At 40.9% G+C, this 10,345-nt stretch overlaps 1 protein-coding gene across 1 annotated transcript in view; it reads right to left on the reverse strand.

Annotated features, from left to right (window-relative positions):
* Positions 1-9,822, reverse strand: part of mad1l1 (mitotic arrest deficient 1 like 1) — a 54,257-nt gene extending 44,435 nt beyond the window's left edge. Inside the window, exons 1-10 of the mRNA XM_034599669.1 lie at positions 9,734-9,822; positions 8,331-8,495; positions 8,098-8,238; positions 7,231-7,410; positions 7,018-7,142; positions 6,816-6,897; positions 6,471-6,601; positions 5,775-5,889; positions 5,448-5,509; positions 802-888 (exon numbers count right to left, since the gene is read on the reverse strand). Coding sequence (XP_034455560.1) covers positions 802-888; positions 5,448-5,509; positions 5,775-5,889; positions 6,471-6,601; positions 6,816-6,897; positions 7,018-7,142; positions 7,231-7,410; positions 8,098-8,238; positions 8,331-8,474 — 1,067 coding nt within the window. The 5' untranslated portion in view covers positions 8,475-8,495; positions 9,734-9,822. The remainder of the gene's footprint in view (positions 1-801; positions 889-5,447; positions 5,510-5,774; positions 5,890-6,470; positions 6,602-6,815; positions 6,898-7,017; positions 7,143-7,230; positions 7,411-8,097; positions 8,239-8,330; positions 8,496-9,733) is intronic.
* Positions 9,823-10,345: the final 523 nt, after the last annotated feature.

Below are 10,345 nucleotides of genomic sequence, written 5' to 3' on the forward strand. Positions count from 1 at the left end.
TAAAAACAGGGTGAACATAACAGCTGAATTGGCACAGCTCCAAAACGACGGCACATGTATGCAAGATATTTTACCTTAATTCTTACAATTTACAACAGGAGGAAGTGGAAATGTATATTTACAGTCTGTGGTGGAAAGCAAGAGACTGAGTGTGTGTGCAGATTCATAACGAGGGAGCGAAGAGGCTGATTAGTGCTTAATGTTCAGACAATCTGTGAAAAGCAATTCAAATTTTGTGTAATACTCCCCAACAGACAAGTTACCTTCCCAACACCAAATAATTCCTCCACTAAGTGGTCAAAAATTATTTGCAGCAGTGATTTTGCCAAGTCTGATCAATAGGACAATAATTATACCAGGGGACAATAATTACAGCACAGGCTCCCTTCTCCATCCCCTCCCGTGCCCGCCCGTCTCCCATTCTGCTGTTTCTAATATTTCATAATGAGCCCAATACGCTCGGCAGAAAAGAGACGCTTGTTAGCTAATGAAAGCTTTCTTAGCTGCAGCAGGAATATACGCGAGCACGCGGGCAGATCTCCCTACAGACATCACCTCTTCCTAAACAGGACAAGTTTAATTAGCGAATTCCCTCACTCTCACACATACATACTCACACACCAGTGGTTACTGTCGGGAGTGCTATCAGAATCAGGACCAGTTTAATTAACTTTGTGACAATTAAGGACTTCTCAGAGATACGCTCCAATAGATATATGGAGGGGGGGGAGAAGCATACAGGCACACAGGATTAGAGGAAAAGGGTTGAAGGCAGAGAGAGGACGAGTGTGTGTGTTTTACCGGCTGTTGAGTGTGTAGTTCTGCTCTTTCAGAGCAATTTCTCTCTGCTGGATCTGAATCACCTCCCTGGAAAGATCGTCTGGTTTCCTACGACAGACACAACACAACACAGAAGAGTCAGTATACACATGTACGAAAACACACACACACACACACACACACACACACACACACACACACACACACACACACACACACACACACACACACACACACACACACACACACACACACACACACACACACACACACACACACACACACACACACACACACACGATCTATACATCAGAGGAAGGCGAGAGAATAACAGAAAATGACAGCGTTTCCATATCCTTTTGTTAGTTGGCCAGTGGGGAGCTGGGAAATAAAATAACATGAGCAGCAGAGGGAGAGATGAAGGGAGGATAATGAGCTAAATACTGGTCACAGTTCCACAAAACAAACTCACTCCATGGGAGAGATTGAAAGATTACAAAACACACAAACGGAAGGCGACAACGCAGAGGGTCACGTACTCTGACAGAGAAGCGCCACATGACCTCCAAACGCTCAATCCCGTGTGGAACCTAAAATAAAGTGCAGTTTTCTGCTCATCTATTGAGAAACAGTGATGCGTTAAGCTCCTGTTTAGTCCCCGGCTTCTACAGTCTGCATGTCAAGTGTCCTGAGGTGAGAGACTGAAGCGCACGGCTGCAGGACGTACGATAGTGGAGAGCCATATATAGAAGCAATGAATGAATGTGTGTGAATAGCTGAATGTGACTTGCGTTGTAAAGCACATTGAGTGTTATTTAGACCAGAAAAGCACTCAGAGATGCAATGCAGTCAATTTAACACCTAAACTAGAACGGCACCCGTTAGAGCACACTCCTCCACCAAGGCCCCCCAGTCCCCTTAAATTCAACCCAGCCTCTTAACAACGCAGATCAATCATAATCTATATTGCAGAAGAATGATAGGTTGATAAAAAACAGTCAAATTATAATGACCAAGAACGGTATTTATTCACAACATTAAAAAAACACACATGAGAATAAAGCTACACTAAAAAGAAATAGATAGACATATCAGTTATTCGCTACTAATCTTTGAATTTTTTCAACAAGATCCATGAATTATTCCCTGGGAAATTGGTGAAAATGTAAAAAAAAAAACAGGCATCTGTGAGATATAAAAAAGATAAGAAAGTGATAAAAAAAATTCCTGAAACTGCAGCAAAGTTTTCCTTTTACAAAGTTCGATGCAAAATCTGCCCAGTATTTTTGTTTAATGCTGAAAAATAAGCCAACAGACAGAAAAGGGTGAACACATCCTCCGTGGACGTAAAAACGATGCAGCTCGACGTGATGAAGTTATTGCAACAAGTGAAAAATAAAGTATGTATGACAGTAAATAAATGAAGCGTCTGACCAATCTTCAGCTTCCAGTCAGAGACAGTCGGTGGTGTCCTGAGAGCTGAGGCGGTATTCTGCTCCAACATTCGGCAGTTTGCTGACTCATATGACAAATTAGGAATAGGGGGAGGAAACGGCTGAGCAGTCAAGGTGAACGTCGGGGTTGGAAAACCCAGAGAGTGCCGTGTGAAAATTTGGGTGGCGTGGATTTATCACCACTTCCGTTTAGCTAGGTGGAGCCTGAGGTGTGGAAATAATCTCATGATTAAAATATGACTTCATGAATCATAGGATGGAATAACTGCAGTAGCCAAAGTAGGTAATTGCCCTGAGCACAGAGGGATTAGCCTTCTCCTTAGCTTATACGAGAGGATGGGTTTTCTGTGTTCTGCTGGGGTTTTTTTGCACAGACCATGAACCAGACATCTCTGTTGGCTGGCGTTGGAAATAACAGGTTGTGTATATTGTTTGGTGAGACGTCTTAAACAACCACAAGGTGCGGTGCTGTGTAGAGTAAATGGGCTGTCAGGGGTAGTGCACGGCTGCTGCGAGTCCAGTTCTGAGCACGTAGACTTAAGTGAGTAGAGGGAAGTGGTTCTAACAGCAGTTTACTCCAGAGTCTTGTTAAACTGTTGTTGGTTCAACTCTGGACAAAAATTGGTGATCAGACACATGAGAAACCGAACAAACCCCAACTCCTCCTCCTGCTGCTTGTTTTCAGACAAACAAGGGACCGTTTGTTCATTTGAAACTTAAAGGTCTGAAAACACCTGTGAGCAAATCTCTTGTTAGATATAATGTTAATATTTATATATATCAAATAAATCACATAATAGACAATTGTGCTGAAATTATACTATAGAGATCATAATTAGTTGGGGGGCTGCAAGTAATAATCATTATCTATAAATATGTTAATTATTGTTGATTATTGGATTGATTGTGCAAAACATAATCCCAAATTTGATTTGATTTGTTTTCATGTGGTTTTTATTACCCAGAAATCATTGCTGCATTTCAGTGCAGCCCATCTAGACCATGACTCCCCGGCAGAAAGATAAAGATATTTTAATAAAAGATAAATTGTTAAAATATAATATATATGTATACCATGTTTTTTCCAAAATGCTAGACAAGTTGTATTAATTAGAGAAATGTGGGAGCTGATTAGGAAAAACAGAAACAGAATCATAACACACAAACACCTCAAACTGTTTTCCACTGCATGAACTTGCTGGTATGATCCTAATTAGCTCCATCTTTGCATTAAAACTATTCCTCCAGCAGAGATGAACTCATGGACACAAACGGACCAAACCATCTCATTTCGGTCTTTAGCCGGTGAAAACATTTGCGAGAAGGAAACACATTCCCAGAAAATCCCTCCACATATTGTCCCCTGCAACATTGTTCCGCAGAACAGCTTAATTTTAAGAAAATATTTTCATTCTGTTTTCTGACCAATTTCAATTGTCAACCACATGGGTACACACACAAACAAGCACAATGTTATCAGACTGTGAAACAGAAGGAAAGGAAACAAACACCAGCAACCAGCCAACTGCTGGCAGACCCGAGCTGCGGCTGTGAGGCTCGTCTGCTCCACCGGGGAGCCACATTGATTGTTGTTGGACCGGGTGAACTTCTGTCCAAAAGTTATTTTCCTCTGTCAACACAGCATCGAATTCTGGGTCTGCATGAGACAGACTCCTCAACTGGAGCACCACATGTGTTTCCACCTCATTAACAACTGCTCCACTGTGGAGATTATTTTCTCAACACTAATGACCACCACAAAATGGTTGGTAATAGAAAAAGCTAAAATATGTAAATTCAATCAAAAGTAAAGTACGATGAAGTTGCAGTTTCTCCTCTGCATCACAGTTACCTGCCAGGAAAAATAAAACCACCTTATAACGGAATGTACATTATGTTACTTCAGCCGTTGGGGGTCTCTCCTAGTTTGATGACATCGTGAAGCAGCGTGGAATCATGGGAGATGTCGCTTCGCCACCATTGCAGATAAAAATCTACCAGTTGCGATTTCGGCACAAACAACGTTCACGGAAAAGAAAAAATATATATCGCTTACATAGCGAACAGCAATGAACAATCACGATCCATCACCAGTGGCCAATACAAACAGTGGAGGGAACAGACAGCCCACTGGGTAACTGTGTCATTTGCCCTCAACGTTATAACAGATGTGGTCAAAGTTAAGGGTAAAGCTGATATGACGCAATTAAAAAGGTGAAATTAAACATTCTATTACCTTGAATAAAATTCAAGGGATTTCTCTGGGTTTGAATTGTTCCATATTATATCTTTGAGAAAATGATGTTAATTAAGTAAAAACACCTTTGACGAGCTTCTAGATGTTAATTAACCTTGCATTAACCTTTACTTTAACCTTTACTTTGAAAGATCACACATATAGCTGCTTGTTTTGTGTGAACCAGTTTGGTTGTTTTTCTGAATCACCAGCTCCCACCAGCCAATGACACGGCAGTCTGACTACCTGACATTTAAGAATGATTTCAAATTTCAACTCAATCTACCCAGAACGACAGCGAGATGATGGACAGCCCCACTCATATATTATATTATATAAAAGGTTAGTATTAGGATGCCTGTGATCCTCTCAGGTCTTTTGATAACTGTAAATTTAACAAATTCTGTCAGGTCCCATAACGCATTACATAAGACTAAAATGAAGTCTTGCATGAGGAAAGATTTGATTTTATTCCATAATTTACAGAATACTGTCTACCTTCCTCTTTCTGCCCTGTAGGAAAGTCAAACACATTTTAAACACACACACACACACACACACACAAACACAAACGCACGCACGCACGCACGCTGTGTGTTCCATTTAAAATTCTGTAAACATCACAGCCAGACTTAATCATAGAGAAAATGATGTGTGTGTGTGAATGCATGCATCCATGCATGCATGCAGTGGACAAGGCTGCAGTTTGTATAATCTGCCAGATCTGCTCCACTGCTCACAAGGAAACATGCAATCATTCTCTCATTACTTTTGACTGGATGCTTTGAGACACACTCAGCGCACACATTAGCAGGTACAAAACAGACACACACACACCTACACACGCTGGTGGAATCCTTCCACAGAGACGACACACATTCATTTGATGTGACAACAGCGCCACCGAGTGGCACTTTGGAAAATATACACTCGTCCACCTCCCATACAGTCACACACTCAGACATATGATGTCCCACCTTATGTTGAGTCCAGTAGATTGTCCCAGGTTTTCCCAGGCGTGAAGCTTCTCAGCCAGTCGCTAAGAATGGAATGAAACATCAGGTTACATGACATCTGAACTTTTGTTTAAAGAAAGTAGACACAGCAAAGACTGTTCAAACTTGAATTTAAAAAAGGTCAGTGAAAAATACTAAATATAAGCTTAACCCATTAAAGACAATCTGCTAATAACAAAAATAGATGAAGAGTCAGCTAATATTATCCCAAAAGTCTGGAGTATAAGTAAATGGGTATGGGCACAAAGTGAAATGCACAATGCAATCTCACAGCCACACACAAGTTACCTCTTTGTCCAGTTCCACATTGACAAGCTCTTCTTTAGTTTTCTCCATCCTCTCCAGCTTCCTCCTCAGCCCCTCCACCTCCTCTTTCAGCAGGCTGCAGTTCTCCCTGCTCTCCCTTCACAGAGTGAACACACCAAAGACAAAACTGACTTCAAAGTTTGGGATTCAGCGTCAGATGTAGGAATTGAGTGCTTGTGATTGCCTGGCGACAATTTTAAAATACGATTTCAGATTAAGTGAGATCACAGTGACTGTATCTGTGCACATGTAGATAATTCATGTACATAATCAAAGCAGGGAAGTGTAGAAAGGAATAAAATATATTGCATTAATGGGATCACTCCACATCCTCAGATCGCAGTGTCTCTCTAGAGGCAGATCAAATGTCCTTCAGTGATAAAGGTCACAGAGGAAATCAGTGTTAGTTTTGTCTAATTCATCTGAAAATGACCTTTTTCTGAAAGCAGGTTTGTACAAACGGAGAGAAACACAGCTTTTGTAATTCTGCATTTGATCTGTCATGTCGTTTCTTACATACTCTTCTTAGTCATCTTTTCACATTGCTTGTATACGCACGGTGAAAACATTAATCCTAAACCACACAAAAATGTTGAGCACTGGAGGATTGCACTGGCCAGCAGTCCTTGAAAACTGTATCTTTGTGGAAGGCATTAAAGATTTAAACATGGATTCCACCTGAGAAAGGCATTATCTTCTCTGAGGCGCTTCAGCTCCTTCTCCATATCTGGAAGCCTGGCCACCTCCAGCTTTACAGTCTTCACAATCGCAATGTCTTGCTCCTGGAAGGTGAGACGTCTCTCCAGCTCCTGCCACAAGTGAGGAGAGAAGTCAGGAACTTGTCCAAAATCAAGGACAACAGTACATAAATATTCATGACACCGCAAAATATTCTTTGCATTTTTGTTACACATAAAAGAAACCTCTCAGGTGTGCAGATAAAAAGAAAAACATTTTCAAGCATGATTTGCTTCCGCGGCTACAAATCCATCACAGGGGAAGCACTCGTGTGTCACTGCGTACCTTAATCTTGATGATGTGCTCTGAGCAAGAGGACTCGGCAGCTTGGAGACTTTGGCAAAGCTGAGAGACTTCCTGATACTTCCTGATTATAGAAGCAATCAGATAAGAGTGCTTGGTCAATATTAATCTTATGCAGCGCAGCTCACTGAGCACTGGCATGAAACAAAGCTCGGTGAGTGGTCGTCTCTCTATGCATCTTTACCTGCGCTGTAAATCCAGCTGTTCTTGAAGTTCCTGGTTTTCCAGGGTTTGAGTAGAAATTGTTGAGTCTTTGTTTTGATTCTTCTGCTTCAGCTCTCTGATCTCATCCTTCAAAGAGCTGATGGCCTGGGAACAGATTACAGAAGTGAGCCGACATAAGATAACAGACGTGACCAAAGTAGCAAAGTAAGTGTGAGTCTGTGCGTGTGTTTACCTGGTTGGCAGTGTTGAGTCTAGAATCTCGCTCCTCCAGCTTCTTGTTCAGGCCCTCCAGGTTCTTACGGACAGAGCGATTTGCTTCCACTTGTTCGGATAGGTTCTTGGCTGCATCAATCTCTCTTTCCTCCAACTTCTTAATTCGCCCCAAGAGGTCCTGGTTCCGGTCAACCTCATGCTTTAATGTAAGAGTTAGAGAAAGGTGTTTATCACAATTTCTGCTCTGACGCTTGCAGTTCATGCAGAGTTACTGCCAGTTTCAGTAAGTTAAATATAAGACATTTTAAGACCATAATTCAAGACCTATATCAAATATGACAGATATATATCAAGAGTCCCAGAATCACTTACACTTCCCTTTTACTGAAGATAATGTAAAGTAGTCAAGTTAAAATAGCCCAAAAAGCCATTCTGTCTCTAAGGCTACAAGCAGACAGTAGGTGTCCATAAGCCCTCCCACAGCCAAGCAAGTGATTTGAGATTCATTCTGCCCAGGGCGATAGACAGCTATCAGTTCCATGTTGGTCTTGTTTGTAGCTTTATTACAGCAAACTAATCTGTATCATCGAGAAAAAACTACAAAACATGGAGACAGTACAAACTATGCAAACAAAACCTCTCTTAAAAAAATAGTTCCGATTTTAAACCACGATGGAAGTAGCTTTAAATGAGCTTTATCATAATTAAGACCTTCCAAACCATATTCAAGACCTAATTCTAAGGCTTAGTTTGTTATTTCGATTTTTTAAGAACCTGCAGGAAACCCTTTTTTTCCTGGGTAACAGTGTGTGAAAAGAATCCTGTATTCTGATTCACTCTATATGCATTGGTCTTATATACTCATGTAAGGATGTGTGACCTGCACCTCATGGTCTCGTGCACTGTCAGAAGCAACCTTCTCCAGTTCAAATCGAGCTCGCTTGTGACTCAGCTCCATCTGCTTCTTCTCCTGGTCCAACTGACGGTAGCGATTCTTTGAGTGAACCCTCTCTGCCGCTTCCAAAAGCTGCAAGGGGAAGAGAAGTCAGTCGGTGCAGAGGTTGCATGTTAATACTGCCTCCACACGGCGTACGGATGATGCTGTCAGTTCTGGTATACCTCCATGCTGCGTTTGTACTGACTCTGCAGGATCCCGCTCCCCGCTGGGCGATCCGACAGCCTCGGGGGATGTTCAGGGCAGCTGATGAAGGAATTGAAGGACTTCAAGGTCGTTAACACTGTGGTGTCGTCTTCGAGATCCATTGTGAGAGTCGCTGGTGGTTACTGTGCACGTAGAGAAGGTTCAGAGTAAGAGCAAGACACAGTAAAGTTACAGTGATGCAAACAAAACGTAGATATTCACTCAGAAGATACAATGATGATGTTACTGAGGCCGAGGTCAAGCCTGAGATACTTTGTCTCGTTAAAACGTCCAGTGTGTAAGATTCTAGTGTGTTTCATCTAAATTGTACAATTTGTTGTTTACTTTACCCTCGAATGGGCCCTTTATATTTAAAAACTTTATAACTGAATGTATTTTTAAAGCGCATGAATATAAGCAAAATAATCACAGTGATCAGCAAAGTGTGGCCAACAAAAAAATGTATCTCACCACATACAGGTGAGCTTGTCTTTAACTATAAGTTAGGACCACCCGTACGTGCGTGACCCAACGTTACCAGTCACTGTGATCATAACAAATAACATCAACAAACAATAAATAACAACACCAGACCATAACAAGTTTAAGATCATTTCTACAATAACTAATTCCAAGTGGCTAACACGGTTACACACAGGGCTGGGCAATAAAACAATATCAATAATTATCACAGCATCATTTTCATCAATAGCAAGAGAATAAAGGTTCAACATATCAATATTATGAGTGAGGAGGTGTAACACTTAACTGATCCACCTCAGAATAATAAAATGTTTTGCTGTTTATCAAGTGGTTGCTGATAAACAGTTTAAAACCACAAACTTCACTAAGGAACTAAACTCAGTCTTTAAACTTAATATAAACAATAATTTGACATGTGTCGTGATGATTATCGATGTCGACCCATGTGATAAAGTTCACCTTGAATTTAAAAGCCCTGTCTTTAACTCATGTGATGTGTTGCCCCACGTCAGATTCACCAGACCACCACCACAACAACAACAACAGATAACGTTCAATGAGAGACAGCTGAAGCTAACAGCTAAAAACAGCAGCTAACATCCAGCCGCTTAGTTCAGTTGTTATCACATCATTCAGGCAGCTTCTCGTTCGTGTCCGTGTGTGTTCAACTGTTGTTTTAGCATCGTTGTTATTACACGAACTTCCGGGAGTTTAAATCCAGAGTGTGAGCGTCTGCAGCGAACTCAGAAGGGAAGGCTAACAAGCTAACAACAACACAACAAGCTAACATGTGGTTAGCATGGGGCTCGCGTGTTGTGTTCGAGTCCCCACCTCAGAGCTGAGGGTTAGTGAAGAGGAGGAGGAGGAGCAGGTTGAGATGAAGATGAAGTTATCTCACCTCTGTTAGCCTGTTAGCCTGTTAGCTTGATCTCACACTGCACCGGTGTGAACTCCCTCCAGTTTAAATCGAGTCAGACTCACGTGTTATCGCGAGACTTTGACTTATCGCGGGAGTGGCAGCTGTGAACAGAACTGTCAAACTGTCCAAATTCTATAATGATAATAATAATATGAAAACAATAATATTTGGTTTAAAAATGTAGGAATAAAAACAATTGATGATTATCTTTTCACAATATTTACAGCCCAAGCATTGTTTCCTAAACTTAAAAAAAAAAATATTTCCGGCATATTTGATCGAGATCATACTGTACGACAAATATCTGAAACTTAAAAAAGCCCCATCTTTCTACAAACTATACTTTAAATCCATATTTACCACTTGTGTGTTTATAAGTTTTTTCTTCGTGTTTGCGTCTGTTTGGTTTATTTATTTATTTTTTGTATATGCGTGTTTGTGTATTATATTGTGTACTTTGTATTTTCCTTTTGTTACCAATCACTAAGTCGTTTGATCTTTTGTTATTATTTTTTTTATATATATATTTTTTACATTGGGACTAGTTAAAGACGTGAGCCATCCCTTATAGACCCATTTAGATAGATAGTT

This window comes from Hippoglossus hippoglossus, chromosome 1, assembly GCF_009819705.1.
Source record: "Hippoglossus hippoglossus isolate fHipHip1 chromosome 1, fHipHip1.pri, whole genome shotgun sequence".
Classification (NCBI taxonomy): Eukaryota; Metazoa; Chordata; class Actinopteri; order Pleuronectiformes; family Pleuronectidae; genus Hippoglossus; species Hippoglossus hippoglossus.